The 26071-nt window shown below is 46.4% G+C and overlaps 2 protein-coding genes across 7 annotated transcripts in view; one reads left to right on the forward strand and one right to left on the reverse strand.

Moving 5' to 3' along the window:
* The window catches only part of Prkag2 (protein kinase AMP-activated non-catalytic subunit gamma 2), a 238918-nt gene extending 235961 nt beyond the window's left edge, over positions 1–2957 (reverse strand). For all 4 annotated transcript variants that reach the window (XM_004860360.4, XM_004860359.4, XM_004860358.4 and 1 more), the window contains exon 1: positions 2307–2957. In XM_004860360.4, the coding sequence (XP_004860417.1) occupies positions 2307–2420 (114 nt within the window). In that variant the 5' untranslated portion in view covers positions 2421–2957. The remainder of the gene's footprint in view (positions 1–2306) is intronic.
* A 278-nt stretch (positions 2958–3235) lies between these two features.
* The window catches only part of Galntl5 (polypeptide N-acetylgalactosaminyltransferase like 5), a 96806-nt gene continuing 73970 nt past the window's right edge, over positions 3236–26071 (forward strand). Inside the window, exon 1 of one of the 3 annotated variants that reach the window (XM_013078075.3) lies at positions 3236–3629. The gene's annotated coding sequence lies outside the window, so the exon portion shown is untranslated. The remainder of the gene's footprint in view (positions 3630–26071) is intronic. The other 2 variants (XM_087207711.1, XM_087207712.1) reach the window with 2 other exon arrangements.

A 26071-nucleotide genomic window follows, 5' to 3' on the forward strand; every position in this document is an offset into this window, starting at 1 on the left:
TTACTAAATCTGCCAACCCTCCCACAAGGTCCTGCCTGATCTGGTCTCAATCCAGATCAATCCATTCCCTAGTAACCCAGTCCTCAAGCCTTCCCCACAAGAGACGCAGGTTCTCACTGTAATGGAAGTAGTCATCTCTCCCTTAGGAGCTAAAGACTCTGAATACACAGGCCTCCCGTCAGCTCTCCCTCTCACTTCTACAGGCAGCTGCTGTCATCTCCTGACCGTGGAGCATTCATTGGCATCAACTCTCTCGTACAGTGGTCAATAGCCAATAGATAATTACGGTACAGGGTGGGAGACAGGCCACAGAGCGCCCTGCTCCGGCCCTGGATCTCAGTGTAAGGAGAGCGCAGGGCACAGGGAGACAGTCTGTTAACCACTGTGGAGTGCTGTGTTCAGGAAGGACTGGATCATGCCAAGAATCCAGTAAAAAGCTCCCAGTGTCACCTCTGGCTGCAAGGATGGCCACAGTGTCTCAACTACAAACAGGTCTTTGACATACACTCTCAATACCTTAACTGCCTCGGGATTTCGCCCTGCACTAGCACTAGCACCGACCTAGGCGGCATTTGGGACTAGCTGCTCCACATGGCCCCAATACGATATGGCCCATCCGTAGGACAATGCCACTGTCACCTTCTTCTCTCCCCCTCCCCTGTCTCCTTTTATAATCTGGTGCTCTGGGATCAATGTAATAGTCTTACATGTACATAATACTTAAAATTGTAAAGCACTTTCCCACAAATGATTTTATTTCAACATCCCTGTAATGAGGCAGGCAAAATGGGTATTTTCTCCATTTGACAAATGAGGCAAACTAGTGCTTGCTTCGGCAGCACATATACAAATGAGGCAAACTAATGACTAAGTGATCACTGTTAAACAGAAAGTTTAGCAGCAACATTTAACTTCAATATGTTCTTCAAATCAAACCCTTATTCCTGCATTTCTGGACCACCACCACGGTGGCCGCACAGCAGCCAGGGGATCGAGTCACCTGCTCCCTGGACTCCCACTGTGACAAGCAGGGCTGGCCCCAACTCCTGGACCTCTCCTTCTGCATCCCGGTGATTCGGGCACCCACTGGGAGGGAACGTCTGAGCAGGAGGGCCTTGGAGGAGGCGCTAAAGGAAAGGCTTCCCTCAGAAAACGGAGGAGGGAAATTTCTAGTCCTCTTTGCAGTGGAGTCACTGGCCACCAACATGCCAGCTCTGCCTTTGGCCGTCTGTCAGAAAGGATTAACTTTGATGAGGTACCCAGGCAGCCCTGGAGAACGCGCTGCACACCCCGTTCTGCCCCAGACCCACCATGGAGAGAGAACACACTTTTCTTCCTCGAGCCCTCTAGTCTGTGTCCGCGCACAGGAGTGTGTTCGGTCTGTGCACGCGCGTCTGGGAGTGTGCCAGCACGTGTGTGGTGTTCCGACAAGCATTTACTGGGTTGGGCTTGGCGGAGGGTGTGACCCAGTGTGTGTGTGGGGTGCTCCCTTGGGGTCCAGATAAGCGCTGTGGCGCACCTCCCACGACCCCACCCCGCTGCGCAGTGGAGAGGACAAGGGGCATCGGGCTCCTGAGCAGGATGGGCGTACGACCTGGCAGCTGCTCCCTCTGGTTGGACAAGGTCGATCTGTAGATTGATCAATATCGCTAAAGTCCAGCCCAAGCCGCTGGCACGGCCCGGGCTGAAGTTCGCGCCAGCCCTGCATAGATTAGGGAGCCCCGAACTCCCAAATACCACAGAGACCCAAAACATGCTCCAGGGGGCGGACGAAGGGAATGGCTGCAGAGCAGCCCCCTCCCAGGACCCAGAAACACCAGAAGAAAATCAATGGGGAGACGGATCCACCTAGGGGCGCAGCTCCGCCCTCGCCCCGTCCCCACCTACCACCCTGCCCTCCGTCCCCGAGGCCGCGCGCAGCTCCACCCCCACCCCCCACCCCCCCAGCGCTGTCCACACAGTCCTTTCTGCAAAACAACACGACGCACCGCCCCCCGCACGAGCACCCGGCGGACTCCGGGGCTACGCCCAGCGGGCTCCAGCCGCGCCCAACCCAGGAGCGCGCCCCGCGGTCCCGCTGCACAGCAGGGCCCCCCGCCCCCACTACAGTCTCTAACCCGGCCGCCCGAGGGTGGGGAGCAAGATCTAGCCTCAGATCTGCCACCCAGCTCCGGCCCTGCCTTGCCCCCCTCTCCCAGCCGCTGTCACCAGAGGGACGGGCTGGGGGCGCGCACGGCGCGAGCGGGGCGGGACGCTTTAACCGCCTCGGCGCCGCGGCCGGTGGTCACCGCATTGCTGGCACTCACCGGAATGAGCACTCGCAGCGATCGCCTCTTCTGGCTGGGATTCTTCTTGCCGCCGCTCCCGCCGGAGCTGGAAACCTCTTTCTTCTTCTTGGTGTCCATGGCCGCGCTTCCCATAACTTTAACCCGAAGTTAAGCCGGGGACTCGTCCCTGGGGTTCAGTCCCCTCCCTGCCTCCTCCGGCCTCTGGCCAACGTTGGTCCCGGGTCACGCGCTCTTTATGACTGTTTTTCCCTCGTGAAGACACCGCGTGGGGACTTCCGCGGGGAGGGGGTGGAGCAGGGAACTCGCGCCACGACACCCAAAGACTAGAGGTCCGGGGACCGCGGAGTTCGGCTCCCTCTTTCTCCTACGGATCTATCGGGTGCAAAGTCGGAGTCGAAGCCCGAGCTTGCGCTGGTTACGCGTGGCAGCGGTCTTCTGCTGGGTGACAAAGTTTTCTTCCTTTTGCAAAGCGAGGCAGCATTTTCCACCCTCTAGGCTCCTCCCACAGCCTCCCGGAGGTAATCTCCGAGGCAGGTGCAATTAAAAACAACAATTTGGAAAACCGAGCTCAGGTGCTTGAGTCTAGGTGGAGAGAGTGAGACGGTCCGTATTTGAGGCATGACCCTCGGCCGCAGAATAAAGCAGCCCTGAGCCTGGAACCGGGGCGGTCCTCTCCGCGCGAGAGGGAGGGCAAGAGGGGAAGAGGAGGTGCAAAGACAAAAGCTCCTCGCAATTGGGCTGCGTGGCTGGGGGTACAAGTTTGGGCCGCCGATCGCGCGGCCCTGCCCCCCCCCCCCGGACAGGGCCGAAGCCCCATGGGGCCAGGAGGGCAGGGCGCCCGCCCCTGGCAGGGCCACTGTCCCAGGGGGCAGAGGAGCGGCCGCCAGGGGCCGGGCCTGGCACCGACGCAGGCTCGGGGAGCGCGGCTCGGTGGAGGGCGGCGCGCGTTGTACAGGAAGTGCGCGGCGTGCGGCGCCACAGCCCCGATCCCGCCGCCCCTGGGTCGCCGAGCACAGTCCCCGCGCCTGGGGCAGCTCTGAGACTCGCTGGAAGTGGCCTTCTGCGCCATCTCCTCTCCCAATATCTTTTAGGCCTTATCCCCTGACACGCGCACGCACCCGGTCTCCGCCGCAGACCCTGCAGCTTGGGGTCCCCGGATCTCGGTGGGCTGCGGGTGGACCGGCACGTGTTTCGAGGACAACCGCGACCCTGCTGGTCCCGCCCAGCTCGCGACCCGAATCCGCACGGAGGACGTCTGTGCCGCTGTGTGTGCGCGCGGGCTCTTCGCCCCACCCGCCCGGCACTTTTCCGATTCATGGAGAGTTGCGCAAAGGATCCACGGTAAAGTGCGCGTCTCCGAGCCGCGGAAACGCAGAGTTCTTGAGACTGCGGGAGAAATCAGGGGAAGGCTGCACGTGCTGCCGGGTGCTTTAGAGCCACTGGGCTGCGGACCTGGCACCAACTGTCTCAGCCCCCCTCGTGGGTACCCCCAGCATGGCGCGACTTCGGCTCCTGGGCTGCAGTTAGGGTGGCTGAGTGGGGTTCGTTCGCTGCGTTTTTGATGGGGTGACCCCAAGGGTCACTCAAGCTGTCTGAATGCTGACGTCAGCTCAGCGGCGCTGGGTAAATCAGGAGTGCAGGGAGGCCAGGGATCGCTTGGGTGACATCTTCAGGTGCGGCCGCGGCGCGGTTCGCACCTCCAAAGAAGCGCGCTTTAGGAACTATGTCTTAGGAAAAGGGCGTGCCTGGGGCGCGGGAGGGAAACCCGGGTTTCAGCCATCTTTCCCTCTTCGGATTCTGACTCACATTCCAGCAGCGTGGGTCAAATGCCAACAGTGTAGTCGGGTCCCTGGTTCCTAGAGGTGGTTTTAGGGTACCTTCTCCTCCCCTGCTCTCCAGCCAAAATAAAGCCAGACTGGAAGGTCTCCTGGCCGGGCCCAGGCGCTGTGAAGGGACCTTTTTAGGGCCACTAAGATAGCGGCCCTCCTGGCCCAGCCTGGGTATTTTCTTGGTCTCTTCCTGGCTGGCTCCTTGCTGAAGGATTTTCTCGTCACACAGCAAGACCGTATGGACTCCACAAAACTCTCAGATCTCTGGTTGAAGTAAAAAAGGGTAGATCTTCATTGTCTGGGATTCAGTGTAAATTACCACAGGGGTCCACCCTCACCCACTAAAACTCCATGCCGATCCCTAATGTAAGCGTCGACTCTGTACCTTAAAATGTTAATCCTGGTCACAATAATTTGCCAGAGTGCTTAAGTGATGCCATTTGATGAGAGCTGGTTTTGAAAGAAAGACAGCGATCAGAAGGAAGCAGGTTTTTGGGGAGGGAAGTCATCAGGAAGGGGTTCCAAAGGGGGACCCCACTATATTCCCTATACCACAACATACTTTCTTTAAGGAGCAGTCTGTTTTGTTTTGTTTTTGGTACCAGGGATCGAACTCAGGGCCTTGTGCTTGTGCAGCGGGCGGCAAAACCACTGAGCTAAATCCTGAGCCCTAAGGGCCAGTTTTTAGCAAGGGTTGTAATGTGTACTTTTGTCAATTGACTTGTGTACATAGTACAATCCTTAATCAATAAATTTGTTCTTTGAGTTTATGTTGTTGGGGTACAGACTTTAATGCTTTGAAATGTTAAAACATTTTGCTGGTGCCCAGGGTCCCCACACTGAAGGGTGAAGTGGGGATCACTTGCACTCTAATTTCTCCCTACCCCACCTTGCTTTTTTTTTTTCATTTTGTCTCTTTATATTCTGTATAAATGAAGATGGTTTTTGGAAGCCATGGGTCATCTTTGCAGAGCACCAACAATTTAGAAGACCCAGAAATGATAGTGTAATTATGAATTTGAAGTCTGCCCCTGTCCTTTGCCCTTAGAATGGTTCAGGATTCTTGAAGACCTGTAGGTAGATACTTGTGTCAGATGGTACAGGCTTGTTGACAGTGTATCCCCTATCAGAAAAAAGCAAGAATCATCTTTTTAATCACCTGTGGCATGCTGGACACCAGGTTGAGTAGTTCATATGAATGATCTAATTTCTATTAAGACCCCCAAGGGTACCACTCTCTGCACTTTACAGACAAGAGCAGCTGCAGTCCAGTTGCCAGCCAGTGGTTTGTGTCCACTTAACTCCTATCTGTTGGTTGTTGCTGAACTTCTGGGGAAATAAAAATGTAACCCCCGCTTCTTTTAAAAGCTTTGCACAAGACTGTAGGAAACATCTCCAGGTTGACCATGGACAAACTACAGAACATCTGTTGCCCTGGTCCCCATGCCTGTGACGCAGATCTGGGGAGATCTGTGCCTGTGTATTCAGGACACTGACTCCATTCTGTGCAAAAAGCACGCTCGGAAACAATGAACCAACAAAGTCTGGATTCAGGGTCCTTTGTAATTGCTGTGATAGCTCACTGGACAACAAGCTATGGGTGTGTTATATAATAATGACAACCAAGCAAAGTTGCACTCCTGTTTTTATCATTCCTTAAGCTTGGAACCAGCTGCCTAATATCACAATAGCTTTTGCTCCCTGGTGCAAATGGAGCCAGTGATATGGATCCCCAAAGGAAGTGGAAGCGGGAGTATGGGATGAATGGGGACACAGCCTTGGGAGGACCCATCTCCTGACTGCCCCTTCATGGATCAATTTCAGTTTTCCAGGGCACTTGTGGTGGCTACATCCTGTATCTGTGTTCCAGGTGACCCTTCATCCATAATGTCAGTCAACCACAGGCAGTCCTGGTGGTGAAATCCCACAAGTATTTTGGATTAAGGTAAATAAAGGTGAACTCCATAGCAACGTTTTCCCAAGGGATAGGTTTGCCATTCATATCTTCTGTCTAGAGGGTCCTGGCCAGCTCAGTGCCCAAATTTGCACTCCCAGAGTGACAAGATCCCCAGAGAGACAGATTTAGCAAGCAGGGTCTGTGTGGACCACACAGCAGAAGGCAGTGGAGAGGTGTCTGTTTGCTAAATAAAAGAATGGGTAATCCCATTAATCATTCGCCCTTTCTGACTAAGGGCAGTAGCCACATAAGCAGCATTAGCTGGGAACACAGCCTTTGCTTCTGCAACAGCTGACTCCATAATTGTTTTATGGGGAATCTCATGTGACTTTTGTTCTAGTGATCCAGCATTGCCTCCCAGCCAGTGGAAGATCTGGGATCCCCAGGTTGAAGAATTTGACTAAAGGTCTGTGTGTGTTGGGTCTCAACTTCGAGCATGCAGACCATTAAACCCTGGGAAATTCTGCATTCACAATGACCTGAACGTGGCTCATGACTTACTTTTGACCTCTTACTCACCATCTATTGGTACATGATGAAAGAATGTAAATAAACCCTATTAATGACTCTTTTTGTAATTATACCAGCCCAAAGTTTCTACACTGCAGTACAGATCTGGCCCTCAGATACATGATAGGTGTGTCCGAGGCTGTGGCTCACCTAGCCCTCCTCCCTATGTCCTCTTTTGTATGACATCTCGTCCTGGTCTCTAGGGCTTTTAACAGAACACCAAGAGAAAACATTTACATGCTATCTGTGCCCTGGGCATGGCCAGCATTTGGACAACAGAGTGGCAGGTGGTGACCCTGATTTTCAGGTGCTCATGGGCTTAGAACCCTTGGCTCCCAAGCCCCATTGGAGAGGCGCAAGCACTGTTGGAGGAAGCTATTCCCCTCCCAGAACGTCCCCATGACCTCGCCAGTGTCCACCTCTGTCTTCCACCTTAGCACTTCATTCTGTGATCAATCAGTGCCCATTTGTGCACCGACAAAGCCCACAGGGACACTCAGGTCAAGGGCTCCGGGCATGCAGGGTGGTGCTCAAGGACACAGCGGTTTTTAACAACTCTCCTTACACCATATGGGTCAAAGGGTATTTTGTACAATGTTCCTAAATATAACTCTTAAGAATCCCATGAGTTAAGAATGGTGGAGAAACTTTCCAATTGAGACTGTAGCGCGGGCTTGCATAAGGCCCCTTTACATCATTACGACACATACTCCCAATGGGATCATTGTGCAAAAGGCCTTGCTGTGTTTTCTTCTGTCCCCACTCATTATAGCTTTTTATCCTCTAGGTTAAAAAATAAAGCATAATTTACAAAGTCCATTGTTCTTTTGCCTGAACAAGAGAAGATTTTCTGGTCACTATAGAGCTTACGCACTCATGACTCAAAGGCTTTCTGGCATCACCTGTGTTCGTCAGAAGGAGGGTACGCTTGTATAGCTATTTGCCTTTGCTCATAGATCCAGTTCCTGTCCTGCCCTGCTTTGTATTTCGGGAGACTGCAGCCCCAGGATCTTTTGGCAACTGGTATCTGGTCAAGTTTGGCCAATGGGAGGTGGCTGATGAGGGTGGGGACAAGAGTGTGGAGGAGGAGAGAGGCTGGGGTTTCTTCTGCTCTGGCTTCACCTTGGGCAGCCCCAGCCCTGGCTGGAGAATCCCCTGGACATTTGAGCAGATATTTGAGGACTGTGCCAAGGGTGAGCCGTGTGGGTCGTTGGGGAAGAGGATTCAAGGGCAGGTTTGGGGTGGCTGAAGTTTGGTGAGAATAAGAGCAGTAGGAAATGTGATCAGAGAAGGCTTAACATTCGGATATAAGGGCTTTGGCTTCTACCAGAGTGAAATGGGCTACTTATGGGGGGTTCTTTGTTTTGGTTTTGATACCGGGGATTGAACTCGGGACCTTGGGCTTTCAAGGCAAGCGCTGGAACCACTGAGCTAAATCCCCAGCCCTAAAAGTGAAATGGGCTGTCGGTGGGGTCGTCAGCTAGAGGAGCAGCTCAGGAGAGCCATGGGGGGGGGGGGGCAGTAAGTGGTGGACACGGTGTCTAGGAGCTTTGCTGAACAAGGGAGCCAAAAAACAGGTAGTGGGTAGAGGGAAATGGGGGTCAGGAGAGGGATTTTTGCCTTTTACAATGGGGGACATCCTGCATGTTTGTGTGCTAATGACATGATCCCAGACAGTCACCAGAGGGAAGGGACAATGCAGGAAAGAGGAAAGCGAACTACAGGAGCCAAGTGCTGGTGTAGTGGAAGAGGCTGAGCTGTAGCAAGTGTGGCTGGCCTCAGATGGGGCCTGGGGACCTCTCACCCAGCTTCCCCGAAGGACCTGGTCAGAGGCAGCTGGGAGACCAGGCTTTCTTCTGAGCGCCTCTATTTTTCTGTGACCAGGAAGCAATGCCACCAGCTGGTGGGAAGAAGAGATGTGGAGAGAAGGGATGAGAAAGCTCCTGCAGGAGGGTGGGATGCAGTCCACTCAGGTGCTTTCGACACAGGAGGCCACTTGTGCCACCACCCTCTGCGCCTTTCCTTCTTACCCACAACCCATCTGAAGATTGTCTGCAGCAGGTCTTAGAGAGCTGCTTTCTTCTGAGGATGGCTGCATAGGATTCCAGTGCACAAACATCACATAAGATATTGTTATTCTTATTTATTACATTTTTTTAACGTAAACATTGCTGACCAATGAGATATAGGCTGCTTCCAGTCCCAGAAAGTTTGTGCGTGGTCACTTCATGCAATTTGGAATGCTCTGAAGGACACAGCATAGCCACAACAGTGCTGGAACAAGGGCCATACCCATTAGGAATGTCCACAGACAGCCACTCTGTCCTCCCAGAGGGCAGCTGGTCTGCAGGCCACCAACAGCCTGACCATGCCTGTCTCTCTGTGTCCTCACTGGTACCTTCCTTTTCCAGCTTTTCTATACAGTATATTAAGGACATTTGTTCTTTATCAGTAACTAGGGCTGTCAGTATTTCTTTCCAGTTTATTATTTGTCTTTTGATTGTATCATACCTTTTTCCATACACAATTTTTCCTTCTTATATGGTTTATTTTATTAATTTTCTTTTTATGGCTACTGGGGTTTCTGTCATATTTAAAGATGTCCCTCCTACTTAAAAAAAAAAAAACAACTTTTTTTTTTTTGGTTTTTTGAGACAGGGTTTTGCTATGTAGTTCAGGCTGGCCTCAAACTCATGGAGGTCCTCCTGCCTCAGCCTCCTGAGTGCTAGGATTACAGGCATGGGCCACTACACCTGGCTCCAAAATTTTTATGAAATATCCCTCATATTATTTCTGCATCTTTATGGCTTTGAGGTTTTTTTTAAACATGCAAAGAATTGTACATTTAAATATTTGATCCATCTGGTATTTATTTTGGAAAAGTTGTGATGCAGCAGGGAGAGAGATTTTCACAGTAGCTTTTGCCCTATTTGCTGAGAATGGAAATCATTCTGGGTGGAATCCTGGCCTCTGATCCTGCCAGGCTGGGCAGTCATGTACCTCTCTGACCCTCCATCTTATCTGCAAAAGAAAGCTGGGCTGGATGGCTCCCAAGTCCTCTTCATCAACAGTCATCAAATCTGCCCAGGATGACTTGTTCCTTCTCTCTGGGTCCTTGGAAAGCTGAAATAGACACCAAAATTTTCTGTAATTAGTAGAAGAAACTTCTGTCTTTTCTTCCTGCATTTGGACCATAAATATTTATTGAGTGTATATTGTGAGGCCAATCAACTCTGTCTGTCTTTGACAGATAGAGAATGTCCAAGGCCCATCCTATCAATGGCAAATCAATAGTGTCATCCCCCGACAGGGACTTGGAAATTATTACGTGTTGGACACGCAGATAGGGAAATATCTGATAACCTCACTGTCCTTGTAAAGTAAGCCATAAGCATGTAGTGTTGCCTGTTTCTCAGTGTACTCATTAATGTGAGCTCATTGAATCTTGTGGGACCACTTTATACACACACACACGCACACACACGCACACACACACACACACACACACAGACATGATACAAGGTTCAGATGGCTGAATGACTTACTGAGGGGGGGGATCTGTCCAAGATCATGAGGCTAACAACTCTCAGAGGCAGGTTTGAACCTGGTTTTTCTGACTTTTCTGTGTGCCCTCACAAACTGACTTAATGGGTTATTTGGGATGGTGGATGTTATTTGTCACCTTGACCAGGCCATGAGGCCTATTGATTGGTCAAACACCTGTCTAGATGTTGTTGTGAAGGTGTGGGTTTTTTTTTTTTTAGATGAGATTAACCTTTAAATCTGTGAAGTATAGGACAGATTACTCTCTATAATATGGAGGAGTTGTCCAATCAGCTGAAGGCCTTAAGAATCAAGACTAGGAGCCCCGAGGAAAAAGCTATTGTGTCTCTATAGATCCCCTGGGGTCAAAACTACAACTGTATTCATGCCTGAACTTCCACCCTGCTATCCTACAGATTTCAGATTTGCTAGTCCCACAATCACATGAGCCATTTATCTCTCCCTCCAACTCCAGATCCCATGGAGGGAGAATGTGGGGAAGGGGATTCCCTTGTACTTCCCTTTCCATCATCTGTAAATAATATTTCCTATTTGGAATATTATTTGCATATTTGCAAATACCTTCAGATCTTTGCTGAAGAGATACTATGCTGTGTCTGGTGTAAAAGTGAATTTGTTGTTTTATGGGAAGTGTTGATTTCAGGAGTCTTTCTAGAGTGACTTCTAGATTATTGAGCAATGGGAGCAGGAGCTGGAGGTCTGTAGATGCGATATCACCATGGAGAAGGTGGACCAAGGGATGTTGGTGAAGACAGAAGAGGGATTATGCAGGATTTCAGAAGAATGCTGCTTGGCATTGGGGATCAGGAGGAAGTGGGAGACAGAAGGCCCTCAGGGCAGGGCTCCAAGGAGAAAGCAGGAGCCCACCATGGAGACTGCTGTTTCTACCTAAAATGTGTCTGCCAGGACTGTCTGAAACCCTATTGGAGAATACCTCATTTTACTAAGCCCAGGGTACATGGTGGTTAGCTAACTTGGAAATTTGTTCACTTGAGACATAAAAGAGACACAGGCTAAGAGAAATTTTTTTGTTTGGTCTTTAATCCAAGAAAAGTTGCTCCTGAACTATTTGCACTTTGTGGCCTGGCTAGAATTTGGGCATCCGAGCTGTGGCCCATCCAACAGCAACCATGTATTCCTGGCTTGGCACAGCCCCACACATTGCCCCCATTAATTGCTTTACGTTCCCTCCAGGGGAACTGGCCTCCTCAGTGCAACATTCAGGGCTGATGGCCCCCAGCTCAGCCAATCATAGTCAGACAGGGGCCTCATGGGGGGGGCTTGGTCCTGGGCAGCCAATTAGGGTCCTTCCCTGGGATTCTATCTGGAGCTGACTGAGCTCCTTTGCTTCTCATCCCAAGGCCATGGGAGGTCAGCCTAGAGCTGTCCCCACTTTAGGGACAGTTACCCTGGAGCTTGAGAACAACACTCTGAGTGGGGAGAACTCAGAACACAGCACCCAGAGACGATAGCCTTGAATCACCCCTAAGACAATTCCTCTTCTGCGGCTCGCTCTGAGCCAGGAAAATCCCAATCCCATTTTCTTAACATACAGTTCAATTTCTGTCTCTTGCAATGCAAAAGTCCTAAGTAATAAACTTCTCATTTTCAGTTAACTTAATCATGTTTTTTTGTTGTTGTTCCCATGTAAAATTTTTTTTTTCTAGAACAATCTGGGGAGGAAAAGAAAGGAACAGGGAGGGAGGAGATAAGTAAAGAAGGTAAGAAATGTTCCGTAGGCATGGTTAGTAACTAATCACTAGCAGCAACTAGTTCCTGCTAACTAACTGCCCCAACCAGCCTTCTGCCCTGTTTTCTATGGCCAACACCCCTTCATCCCTCTCTGTTCTAGTAGCTGGCAGTGCTCATGGTCACTGACCCCCCAAAGTAGGAGCCAGGCTGAACAGGGCTCCACTTTGGTTTCCTCACAAAACCCATCCCACAGACTCTGGAAAAGCAGAGGGCTTGGGTAGTCTTGTTACTCTGGGGATTTAGATGGAACCTGAGTCCACAACTCTTCCCCTATAACAAAAGAACTTTCCCCTTTGTAATTGAAGAAAGCCTGGCTAAAGCTCATTAATGACTGGGATTAGCCACGTCCATCTGTAATTTTTTTTCAAGTTACCTGAGCATGAAAAAAAAATAGTGATTACAGAAACCAAGACTCAGAACCATCAAGCATATATTGGTCATCTACTTTGACAGGCATAAATCAGGTTTGATTTATTTATGGCTAAACTCCTATGGCAATGTAAGCTATAACCTGGGCCGGGAAGATGGGTTTTGGGGTGAAGATAGAGGCCCCACTTTCTTTTGGTTTTCTCTTAGCCCTTCCTCATTTTTTTCACCTTAGTATCTCTTTCCATTCCTGATGAGGGTGAAGGACTGGTGTCCAAATAAAAGGAAAGCAGCAACACAGGTGCAGACTCAGAAGGCTGTGTGGGAATAGCGGGCTCCTAGGAGCCACAGAAGGCCCAGGGTGCCGCAGGTCCAGAAGCGGAAGAGAGGAGGATGGATCCATACCTTGAGCCTTCAGAAGGAGCATGATCCTGCTGACACCTTAACCTCAGACCTGTGGCCTCCAGAACTGTGTGAGAATACCTAGCCTCGCTGTGGTATGGAGGCCTTGCAAACAGATACACAGCGTTCCCAGCTGCCCCCCTTAAACCTTTGTCCTGGCCTCTCCAGCTGGAGCCCCCCCTTCTCCCCACCACCCCAGGGCCTCCGCGTTCCCTGAGCCCCACTCAATGCCACCTTGAGGCCCTCACTCCCCTCGCCACCGCCCTGCACATTTATGGTCCATGCCGCACCCTTATGCAGCCTTGCTGGATTTATTTGTGTATCTCACCTTGCTCCATAAAAGGATTTTAGGCAACGGCTGGTCCTCTTGTTTGCTGGGAGGTCTGTTTCTGTTAAACTTTTTCAAGACTAACTTGATTGCTTGTGTCTGGAGCTAAGGAGTCTCGGGCCTCAGAACTCAGAGTCTGGCATACTACAGGCCCCAACAGGAGGATTTTAGGGCCTGAAGGGAGAATCATCAAAATTTCATTGGGCTGACCTCTGTTTACCTCCCAATTCCATAGGGGGAAAACCCCCATGCCTCGCTGTTAACAGCTCCCAGGGCATAGTCTTCAAGGTCAGCCCTGTCACTTGACCAGCCTTAGTGTCAGGTAGAAAAAACAAAGTTATAGAAATGACTAGAGGCGAGGGTTGGTAAACACCCAAATTTAAACCCACCCAAGCCCCCTCAAGTCCCTTAAGAGCTCTCTGAGTAGGAAAAAAAATTGAATTCCAAATGTTGTCACAAGAAACTTAAGCACAGTAAGGGGCCACAAGGACCCACTCCAACTGCAAGTCAAAGCCAATTTGTATTCGGTGTTCAAAGCCACAGTTAGAACCCGTGAGCTTCAAGCTTCAGTTTTAATTAGGGCAGCTTGACTCATCTCCAATCAATGTCAGAAATTACCATGTCCCCATGACACACATTGATTGAGCAGGGTGGCTTTCTAGGAGATGTTGGGTGTTAGCAGCTGCCTGGGGACCAGGTGTGCCCTGGACATGCTCAGTGTCCCAACGGCCTCTGAGAGGGAGCGTCCTGACCCCCAAGGCAGGAGCCAGGGTGTGTAATGACATCCTCACTGCAGGATCCTGAAGCACCTCACAGCCCTCTGCTCTAATCTCTGTTTTAAAGAGGAATATATTGAATCCAGAAAGAAAGAAAGAAGGAAGGAAGGAAGGAAGGAAGGAAAGAGAAAGAAAGAAAGAAAAAGAAAGAAAGAGGAATATATTGAATCCAGAAACTAAGACGGACTTGTTCAAGGGCACAGAGCCACCCGGAGCCACTTTTCATGCCGCTGCTGTCTCCTGCTATGCTGCATAATGCCTTTCCTAGAGCCAGCAAGACACTGGGTCCCGCCATGCCATGAAGTTGGGCACCCACTGCTGCAGCCTGCCCTCCTCAGCCCAGCACTAGACAGCCATGCCGTGCGATCCTTTGTTAAGACTTGAGGAAGAAACCAGGTGTGGTGGTGCACACCTGTAATCCCAGCACTCAGGAGGCTGAAGCAGGAGGATTGTGGTGAATGTTGAGGGGTATCATTTCAAATTTTTTGAAAGACACATTATGGCAGGTATATAATACACACATTTATTTTTTAGAAGCATTTCTATTGATGAATTATTAATTTTAATTTTATGACTTATTAAACAATGTATACTTCACAGGAAAATAAAATTTCAACAAAATAAGATATTAAATTTTTAATATATAATGAGTTTTTAGAATAAACATCAACATTTTCAACATCAACTGTTCACTTGCTTACAAAGTCATTTTAAAAAAGCAGCAGAAATCAATTTCTATGTGAGCTACATTGAAAATACAAACAGAACTCTGCCACAGAAATAATCTTTGCTTCAATTATCACACCTAATGCGGTCTTCACACATGACAACAGCGCGTCCCATACCCAAGTATCGCTTACACTGACAGCACTGTGTTTGTTTTCCTGTCTCATGGGACACACTTACATCTTGCTGGTCTTCCTGTTTTCTTGGAGGTCCTTGTGATGCTTCTCCTGTCTGTTCCCCAATCTGCTCCAGAATTCCTTTGGCAGATGCATACTGTTCTTCCTCTGTTGTAATTGATCATTTATCAATTCCAGTCCCAATCCTCTAAGAAAAGTTCTCCATATTTTGTGCTTGTTATTTTCTTTGCAAATTATGACACTATTTTATGCCTGACATGTTTAGGATTCAGTAAAACACAATCATTGGACAACACTTTGTGTTTTGAGTGACATCATAGTTGCCACATAACTCATCAACAGAATCTACTCCATCTTTTTTTGTTGTAAAATGTGACCACTTCTGGCTCCATTTGTGTTGAGGATTCACTATCGATCTTTGTTTGTTTGTTTGTTTTGAGACAAGGTCTTGCTATGTAGTCCAAGCTAGCCTGGAACTCACTGTGAAGCACAGGCTGACCTTGAACTCACAGGATCCTCCTGCCTCAGCCTCTAAAGTGCTGAGATTACAGGCATGCACCTGCACACCCAGCTTCACTATCAATCTTATCATCATGGTGTAATGTTGACAGTATCAATACTACTTTGTTTTTCTTTGCCATATAGGTGGCCAATGTTATGTCTTTCTGAGATCCAAAGATTGTATTATAGATCTTTCTATTGTGAATTTGCATCATTTTTTCAGGAATCTCAGCTTTGTTCTTGCAACTAGTTCCTCTGCTGGTCAACTGGTGTTCTGTTAGCAAATGTAACATCATTGGGTAATTAGTGAACCAATTGTCAAATGTGACATTTGGGTTACTTTTTTTTTCTTTCGGTATGGGGATCAACTCGGGACCTTGCGCTTGTGAGACAGGTGGCGGAAAACCACTGAGTTAAATCCCAGCCAAAAAGTTTTTTTTCTTCTTTTTTTTTTTTTGGAGGGGGGGTTACTTTTTGAAAGAGGTGCAACAATTCTGTTCATAATGTATGGTTTATTACTGCATAAATAAAGACCTGGTGGCTGAGTTCCAGCATAAGTTTCTAAATTCAAGGTGTAAAATATCTTTGCATCTACCAGGGCATATATTTTTTATACCATATTTGGAAGGTTTATTTGGCATATATTGGTGAAACTTTCAACAACCATAAAATTGTGCAAGTTGCTCATCGAATATCTTGTATTTGGACAGTGTATAAATTTCTTGATAGTTTGGGGATTTAGCTCAGTGGTTCCACCACCTGCCTTGAAAGCACAAGGTCCTGAGTTCAATCCCTGGTACCAAAACAAAAAATTCACAAATAAATTGCTTGACAGTTCAAAACAAAGCTTTCAAAAAATAAGTGAGCAGCAGCCAAACTATTGGATTTTTTTTTCTTTCTTTTTTGGCAGGTCTTTCTGTCATCAAAACCTAGGCAACTTTGCAAGAAACCAAATCTCTTGAGTGTCAGTATTCTAAAAGTCTCAACATCACATCTGTCACTGCTCCATAAATCCTTTAGATTCTGACAATTAAAATGATAAAGTCTTGTGATGAAGGCTTTTAATTCAGATAGTGAGGTGTCATGATAAATATATTTTTGAGTATTACTATTGATGCATATAGAATGTTTTACTTGTATTTCATTATCAATGTATTGGAAAACATCTTGTAGCATATTGTCCATTACAAACAATTTCCAACATTGAATCACAGTGGCATTCCATCCAATAGGTTTCACTCATGCCAAGAAACCAGTAACATTTCCAACCTAGTTCTAACGTGAACATTTTGTAGCATTTTGACTAATCAAATATTTATTTACACTACTGTTTTCTTCTTGTTGGGAATATGCCCCCAGATTCAATTTGTCAGTGCAGAAAATAAAGCACTCAGACATCAAAAAATCTCGATAGGGCAAGTTTTTACTTCTGCAGAAGGGTGCAAGCACACTCTAGCATGAAGTAGCAGGCACATAGGAAGGCTGTAGCAGGCTCCTTTTATCCCTAACAAGTGAGGAGTAGCTGACCTGTTCCCCCATTGGTTGAGTTGAAGTTTCAGAATCTGACCTGATTGGGTAGTTTAAGGGGCATGAAGAGAAGACCTGAAGGGTTTCTGGGCAGGGTTGATAAGGGAAGGAAGACTGGAGGTATGGGGGATGGAAAGTCCCTGGATGTTGATAAGTTATCTTTGGCTGTCAGCTATGTTCCCAAAATCCAAACTGACCAAACATTTTCATAACTCAGTGTGCTCAAACATAAAAAGGTGGCAGGGGAGTTGCAGCCAAGAGTGAACTAGAGTTTAAGATGGAGATACTCTCCTGTTTATATTTTTTATAGAAAAGGGCTGAGGTTTCTCCCAGTCATATCTGAATCGAGGTCTTCAATCTGTACATCTCCATCTGTCATGTCTTGCTAACGTCTTTGGCTCACATGATCCAAGTCATCATCGGTAGCAGTGTCACCTGATCACACACTTTCATCCTCCTCCCAAAGTTGTAAAAGCAAATCTTCATGTGATATTATACTGAATTGGGCCAATTCTATATGAAAAAATCAAAAGAAAACATTTAATAAAACAAATTACAAATACACAAAAATATAACATGACACCTAACTGGGGTAAAACTCACCCATTTACATTTGACACACATGCATGCACCTTGCCATTTGTTGTGCCAAGAGGGTAAATACAAAGATTGCTTGGCTCAGCTTCCGGGCAGTGCTGCCTGCAGGGCTGAGGCTGGAGGAGGAGCCCAGAAAGAAATCTCAGGGGTCTCGGAGCCTCGAATCAGGGAGCCAGGCTTCCCCATAACGTGTTAGCAGGGATCCAGTCTTGAGAGGACTGCAGTGCTTTGTTAGGCATCAGCCAGCTGGGTAGGGGAGGCTGTTGCTGGGCATGCATGTTTTCTCCGAGCTCCTGCAAATTCATTACGAAGGCAGTTATGGTCCCATTTCCTGACCTAGAGGCTGTATGCCAGGTTTGGGCTGCTGGCTTTCCCTTCCCAGCTCAGGTTCAGCCCCCACCGCCCCAGGAGTGAATACTGGTGGCTTTAAAAGAAAGGAAGCAATCAGAAGAGCCACACACGAGCTCTGTGTCTCCCCACATGATGCCATCCCAGGACTCTGCCAGCAGGAGGCCACCACCCATTGTAGCCCCTCAGCCTTGGACCAGAACCATGAGCAAACATGAACATCTTTCCTTTAAAACTGACCTGTGGTCTGTGGAGTCGTGTGCTCAATGGCAAAAACCAGATGGATACAGCTGTCCATCTGTCCATCTTGGCTCCACAGAGAATGTCCAGTTCAGATTGAGAACAACAGGATTTTTATTAACCACTTCTGTGGCCCATCTGTGTCTCCTTCCCTCTACACCGAGAATCCTGCTCCTCAAAGACCTAGGGAACTTCAGAAGGGAGTCCTCCCTGAGTCCTACAGTCTCAGGACAACAACACGAGCACTACTAGGTTAGTTATGACTAAAAACACTTAACAAGGCTGGGCCTGGTGACACATGCGTATAAGCCCAGCACTTGGGAGGCTGAGGCAGGATATCACTCTGAGTGCAAGGCCAGCCTGGGGTGCATAGTGGGCTCAGGGCCAAGGACAGCCTGAACTACATAGCAAGACCCTGTCTCAAAAAAAAAAAAAGAAAAGAAAAAGAAAGAAAGAAAGAAAGAGAAAAAAGACATCTAACAAGTGTGTTAACATAGGACACTCCCATCCTCCCTTTGTTACAATCAGATTATATTTATATTGTCAGAGAATATGGTCCTCCCATACGGCAGCCTCTCCTTTCAAATCCTCATCTGTCTTAGTTTTACAAATAACTGTGTCTTTAATTCTCACGTCCATCCTCATGTTGCTGTGTGCAGATGTTCAGCCGTCTGAAACTTTTTCAGGTAGATTCCTTAGAGATCAAGGAAATAGTATTAGCTGAGTTCCTCTGAGCTGGTAAGAATGTGTGTGCTTGGCTGGAGGTGCGGCTCTGTGGTTCAGCACTGGCCCCGCATGCACAGGGTCCTGGGTCCCATCCTCAGCTCACAAACACAGGAAAGGTGTCCTCCTTATACTTCAAGGTGTTTCCTAAATCCACGGTCCCCGTCTTCCTTCCCTGAGTACCTTGAAGATGCTATTCTTGGCATACAGTGTAGCTGCTGACATCTAGTAATTACCAAGTGCTCTTGAGGGGTCAGTTTCTATTTAGGTACTCAAAGTTTATTTTTTTATTTTTCCTTAAAGTCCTTCTAATTTTACTAGACTGTGTTTTGGTGTTGGGTGTTCTATGTCTGTATTCTCAGCTGTTCTTTTCCAGTAAGTAGCACATCTTTGTTCTATAGGAAATGCCCCTGGAGTTGTGGTTCTAGCATGTTACCCTGGGGCTCCTCATCAGGGAGTCTGCTGTCACCTGGTGGATCTTCTTTGTCCTTGCTATTTTTCACACTCGAATACTTTTATGCTTTTCTTTGTCCCTTCTATTTTTTATTAATACATGTTTGTAGTACATAATGATTATGTTCATCATGGGGAGTTGGTACATGTACACAACACATCTTAATTCTTTTTATTTCTCCTTTCCCTCCTCTCTCTTTAACCTCCCCCCATCTCTAAATCCCCTGCTCATTTGCCAAAGATCTATCTGCCTGTTTTTCTATTATCTATCTTTTATTTTGTTCTTTAAGTTATTTATATTTTGGGTTTCTCATGTAAGAGAAGGCACGCAATATTGAAGCTTGTGTGTCTGTTTTCTTTCACTTAACATTATGGTCTTAGGGTGCACTAATTTTCCCACAAATGACTCAGGTTTATCCTTCTTTGTGGCAGAGTAGTATTCCATTATGTGTAAATACCACATTTTCTTCATCCATGCATCTGCTGATGAACATATAAGCTGCTTCCAAGGTTTAGTTAATGATTATTAATTGTGTTGCTATAAAAATGGGTATGCAGGATCACTGTAACATGATGTCTTTAACTCTTCTGAGAAGATACCTAGAAGGGAACACAGTGGACCCTCAAGCTACAACCACCTTGACATATGAACTTGGGTTAATTAGGTTAATGGAAGATTCATCTGTGTCTTATCTGTAGTGTGTACCCAGGTAAACATCAGATCTCAACTGTATTGACTTACAACCAACTTGAGTGCAACCAGCCCTCTGGAACCAATTGAGTTCGTAATTCAAGGGTCCATTGTAGCTGGGTCAAATTGAATTTCTAGTTTTAATTTTTTGAGGAATCTTCATACTGATTTCCATTGTGTACTACTTTACACTCCCATCAACAGTATAGAGGGTTCCTTTTTCCCCATAGCCTCTCCAACATTTGCTATTATTTGATTTCTTGATGATGGCCATTCTTTCTGGAGTAAGATAGAAACTCTTTGTTCCTTCTTGATCTTCGAATTCCCCTTCTTTTCCCTTCAATTTTTCTTGTTATTCTCTGCTGCATTTACTTGTTCTTGTGTGCTGTAGTCAGGGCTAGCAAAGGAATAGAATTAATACAGCACACATAATTTATAGTATTATTTTATAATATTCACCCAAAGAGTCAAATGCAGAGGAGTGCAAGAGATCTGTCCATGCTCTAGAGACCCAAAGAATCCAGCCGAGGGCCTGGACCCCACAACAATGAGGCCACAGCAATGTCTCATGTGAGTCCATATGGAGGATCTGCCCTGGGAGGCCCAAAGGCCCGTGGTGGAAGCTAGAAAGCCTGCACTAGTGGGGTGAAGGATCTGTGCCATCAGGCTGAAGGGTCTTCAGTGAAGCCGAAGACCAGAGCACCCCTGAAAAGAACAACAGCCATCCCTGGTAACAGTGAGGACCTGAGCTCCTCTAACAATGAGAAAAGCCGAGTTCACACCAGGAAAACCAGCCAGGGTAAGCTTCTCCAGGAAAATCAACTGCGTACCATCTTCCCCTCCAGTTCTCTCTTTATGCCGTTGGCAACAATTCTCAGGTGGGTCTTCCACACCCAGAACCACACTGACTCAGTTCAGCTGGGCATTCCAAGTTGACCATTAGTTAATCCACCACATTGTGTTTCCTCTAGCTTAACCCTTATATCTAAGATGGTTATTTCTAGTTCTCTTTTATTTCTGACATAATTTTTAATTTTTCTCGTGCATTTTCTTAATGCCTTTAGTTCTTTAAAAAATGCATTCTAAGGGCCAGGGATTTAGCTCAGTGGTTCCGGCACCTGCCTCACAAGCACAAGGTACTGAGTTCAATCCTGGTACCAAAAAAAAAATGCATTCTGATATACCCACTACCTTGTTTCCATGGCACATGTGAGTGATCAAAATATTATGTGAATGTTTAACTTTTTAAAAAATATGTTACTATGAAAGACACATTGCCATTAATCCCCCTCAAGATGCCTCCCCTTGATTCAAACACATTTATGCCATTGTTCTTGCCATTTTCTGAAGCAACTCTGAAAGTCTTTTGTGCAGGTCTTTAAGAGGTATGATAAAAAACATATAATGAATGTTGGTGCTGAGTGCCATCCAACACAAAGACAGGCTCATAAAATCATGACAGTGTGTCTTTATCTACTTTATTCACCAGATCTGGCACTGTGCAACTTTCCCAAAGTCAAAATGACTATGAAAGGGAAACATTTTGAATGAATTCAGGGAATCAAGGGAGGCAGCACAGTGCAATAAAAGACACGAAAGAGGACTTCCAGAGAGGCTTCAGAAAGTGGCAAGAATGATAGGATAACAAGGGAGGATTTTGAGAGGGATTTATGGCAATGTGTCTTTTACTCTAGTACATTTAAAAAAATGTAAACATTCATGTTTCTTGATCATACCTCATGTAATTCCCTCTCATTGTCCTTGAAGAAGCAAAGTGCCTGTCATGGAGAGAACCATGTGGCAGGAATCATGGGGTGACCCCCAAAGCTAAAGGCCTCAGTGCTGCAATCACAGGGATCTGATCCTTCCAACAACGAGGCGGCTTGGGAAAGGACCAGACCTCAGATGAGGTCACAGCCCCAGCTGGCACTTTGATTCCAGCCTCTGAGGCCTGGAGCAGAAGACCCAGCTCGCCTGAACTGACTCCTGGCCCAGGGTGACAAGTGCATGTTAGGGGGCCGAGCCTGTGGGGACTTGTGCAGCAACAGAGAAACAACAGCGACAACAACTGCATGTGTCCCCTATCCCGTGGGTGGGTCACACCAGCAGCTTCTGTTCTTGGGAGGGCGACCAACCTTCCCTTTTCTCTTTCTAAATGGTAACTTTGTATGAGGTTGGCCCTTGATATTTTTCTGCTATTTTATAAGAAGTTAATTTTCCTGACTTTTACAAGAAGCCCTTTTCTTTTTGGAACTTCACAGAGTTCCCTCTGTTGTTTTCTTGGAGCAGCTGCTGACTGAGATTTACTGGCCTCCTCCTCACTTTGATCTAGATGGTTTGTTTCCTCTGATTGTTATCTGCTTGGCTCAACCTTGATTTCTCCTTGATGGGGAGGAGGGGGGCCTGTCCTGCAGGGGCCCAGGAGCACCAGCTTCAAGAGTTCAGAAGGTGAGCCAGGCATGGTGGCACACTCCTGTCATCCCAGTACTCAGGAGGCTGAGGCAGGAGGATTACCTCAAGGTCGAGGCCAGCCTGAACTACATAGCAAGACCCTGCCTCAAAAGAACTAAAAAAAAATAATAATTTCAGAAGGTGGGGCCCACCCAGCCCTCAAGGGTTCCACCTCCCAGCCCCCCTCTCTGTCCTCCTGGCATCTGGTTGTGCACATCCTCCCTGTGTTCCCCTACAAAGGCCACAGATCTGGGGGCTTTTGTGGTTTGTCCCACCTGCTCCTATTTGGGGGCTGCATAGGTGCCCTGACATTTATTTATCTTATAAACATGCATGAGTTTTATTTTTCTCCCTAGCTTCTCTGTCTGTTCATACTTGGCTGTGTGGGGAAACCCAAAGACCAGAGGTGCTGCCACCTCTGTGTCTCCCTGGGATTCTCCCAGCATCTCTGTTCCACGGCTTGAGAAAACGTAATTTCTCTTTGAGGGACATAGCAGGGTGGGAGTGGAAGTGTCCTAATTTTAGGGTTTTTCAACTGCAGTTTGTCTAGTATCTGCTTTTGCTATTGCGATTCATGGCTTTAAAACGGAACTTGGGGGACACGTCCACCAGCCATCCATGGAGCCGTGCGGGGCAGAGCACCCCAGGCTGACTGAGCCCGGCTCTGTCCAGCAGGCCATGCCCACTTGCGACCAGGAGCCAGTGAGGGCCCCCGGGCACACCCACCAGCTGCCTGCAGAGCTGTGCAGGTGCCTGCAACAACAGAGATCCAGCCCCTGCCCAGCTCTGGCCTCTTGGCCGTGCAGCTACCTGGTTCCACACTACAGAGGCACAGGGGGACATAAAGGCCAGAGACTCATTGACTTGTAACTGCACACTGCTGCCCACATTGTCTGTTGTGACAGCAGAGACATACCCTGAAGGAGGCCCTTCACTTTTATCTTTTATTTGTTATTTTCAAAATTACCACTATTTTTTTTTGCTCTTATTTTTAATTTTTTCCCTTCTGTTTCTACTCTTTTAAAATTTTTATTTTTCTCTTTTTTCTTTCTTTTCCCTTCTCTCTCTCTCTCTCTCTCTCTCTCTCTCTCTCTCTCTCTCTCTCTCTCTCCCTTACTCCCTTGCTGTCTCACATTGTTCTTCATCTCACTTTGTGTCCCTGTTCTGGCCCTAATTCATATTTTTTCTTTATTTTTCTTTTCTTCTATTTTCTTCTCTCAACTGTGTCCTCAGGCCTCACTGCTAACCTTCCCCTATCCTTCTACCTACCTATCCCTCCCTCCCCGACTCCTTCTAACTCCCCATTCTGAAGGGTAAAGTTGCTATATTGAAGAGTTTATTCACTATAAACATATGTTGGGTTGGTCCTTGATTTTGATCTAATTCACACAGTTAAAGGTGATAGATTAATAACTACCACAAACTGTCATTTTCTAAGAGGTGCTTGGTGCTATTGTGTTGCTGATTGTATCACTTGGGCTAAGGTGTTGTGATTGTCCTTCCTGGTATAATGAAAATGAGATAGCCTCAGAGCCATTAGAGACACAAAACCTAAAGACCTGCTATATCTGGAAGACACCTCTGAGAAGCAATCATTCCATAAGGGTTCTAAATACATCAACAAAGATACTTAAAATGAGCAACTTCAAAGTATCAACCCAGGAACTAAACCAAGGGCAGTACCAAAAACAAAAATGAGAAGACATTTAAGTAAGGCACAAACTCACACTTCCACCCCACAAAAGGCAAATTCTGGGGGAAACGAGGTGGAAAAGTCTGATAATCAACCACCTGGACACCCTGAACTGGCAGCACAGGAAATAACAAAACAGATGAATGAGGCTCTAGAAAAATTCAAAACAGAAATAATCTTCCAGATAACTACAGAGATGATGGGCAGAGTGAAAGACATGATTAGAGGTTCTAGAACAGAAACACATGAAAAAATAGATGAACTCAGAAATATGCTGGAAGCCATGAACGCCTAGCATAAGAAAAAAATGGAAACCATGATCGCCCAACATGAGAAAGAAATGGAATCCATGAAACAGATTCAAACAGATAGCCAGGAGATTAAAAACTCCATTGAAACCATGAAGAGCAGATTAAGGGAATCTGAAGATACAATATCAGATATAGAAGACAGGATTGTGGTTAAGGACCATGAAAACAGAGATTTCTTAAAAATAGTAAGGGACCATGAGAAATCAATCCAGCAGCTGCTAGATGATGCAAAGAATAATATAAGACTGATGGGAGTCCATGAAAAAACAGGAGAAAGTACAATTGACATAAAAAAACCTGTTCACAGAAGTAATAGTAGAAAACTTCCCAGACAGAGGTGGAGAATTGAACATACAGATAATGAGGCATATAGAACTCTAACTAGCCATGATCAAAAAAAATCTACACTAAGACATATAATAGGCAAGATCTCAAAAACCCAATAGAAGAACAAAATCCTACAGGCAGAGAAAAGAAACAAATCACCTACAAAGGAAAGCCTATCAAAATCACAGCAGACTTCTCAACACAAACCCTCAAATCAAGGACAGCCTGGAATGAAGTATTTCAACCCCTAAAAGAAAATAAATTCCAACCTAGACTGTTGTATCCTGCAAAATTATCTTTCAAAATCAGTGGGGAAATTAGACACTTCCACAACAAAGAACACCTGAGAAATTTCATGAACACCAAACCAGTACTCCAAACAATTCTAAGCAATACCCTAGAAAAAGACAATGAAGGTCACAATTCCATGAGCCCCAACAGAGGGAAGCCACCAGGCAAGGTAAGACACTAAAGGGAAAGGGGGAAAAAATAAGAAATAAAAGAGCCAACAACAGTAAAATATCATGACAAGGATGATATAATCTATCAATTGTAACTATCAATGTTAATGGTCTCAATTCACCAATCAAAAGAAATAGACTGACAGAATGGATTAAGAAGCAAAATCCAGCAATATGCTGTATACAAGAAACACACCTAACTCAAAAGGAAATTCATAGACTGAAAGTAAAAGGATGGAAAATAGTTCTTCATGTGACAGGAACCCAGAAAAAAGCAGGTGAAGAAATCTTATTTGCAGACAAAGTAGATTTCAAACCAAAACTAATTAAAAGAGACAACGATGGTTGCTACATCCTTGTGAAGGGAATAATCCAAGAGAAAGAAATGACAGTCCTAAATATATATGCACCAAATACAAATGCCCCCAACTATACAAAACAAATATTAATGGACATGAGAAATCAAATAAACACTAATACAATTATAGTGGGGGACCTCAATACCCCACTGTGACAAATAGATCATCTAGACAAAAATTAATGTAATTCTAGAACTGAAACAAGCTATTGAACAAATGGACTTAATATATGTTTACAGAGTATTCCACTCCACAAAATCAGAATATACATTCTTTTCGGCTGCATATGGGTCATTCTCCAAAATAGACAACATGCTAGCTCATAAGACATGTCTAAGTAAATGTAAAAGAATTGAAGTTACCCCCTGTATATTATCGGACCATAGTGCAATAAAATTGGAGATCAATAACATAAGAAACCACAAAACTCCCACAAACACATGGAAATTGAATAACACCCTGCTGAACAACCAATGGGTCATAGCGGAAATTAAAGAAGAAATTAGACAGTTTCTACAAGTAAATGATAATGCCAGTACAACATACAGGAATCTATGGAACACAATGGAAGCAGTTGTACATGGGAAATTCATAGCAGTAAATGCCCATATTAGGAAAACAGAGAGAACTCAGATAAATAACCTAATGCAGAACCTCAGGCTCCTAGAAAAAGAAGAGCACAACAAACCCAAAGCTCATACAAGAGAGGAAATTATAAGGATCAGAGCAGAAATCAATGCAATGGAGACTAAGA

This window comes from Heterocephalus glaber, unplaced genomic scaffold (assembly GCF_053883595.1).
Source record: "Heterocephalus glaber isolate CG9 unplaced genomic scaffold, H.glaber_assembly_v1.0 deba00000818, whole genome shotgun sequence".
Classification (NCBI taxonomy): Eukaryota; Metazoa; Chordata; class Mammalia; order Rodentia; family Bathyergidae; genus Heterocephalus; species Heterocephalus glaber.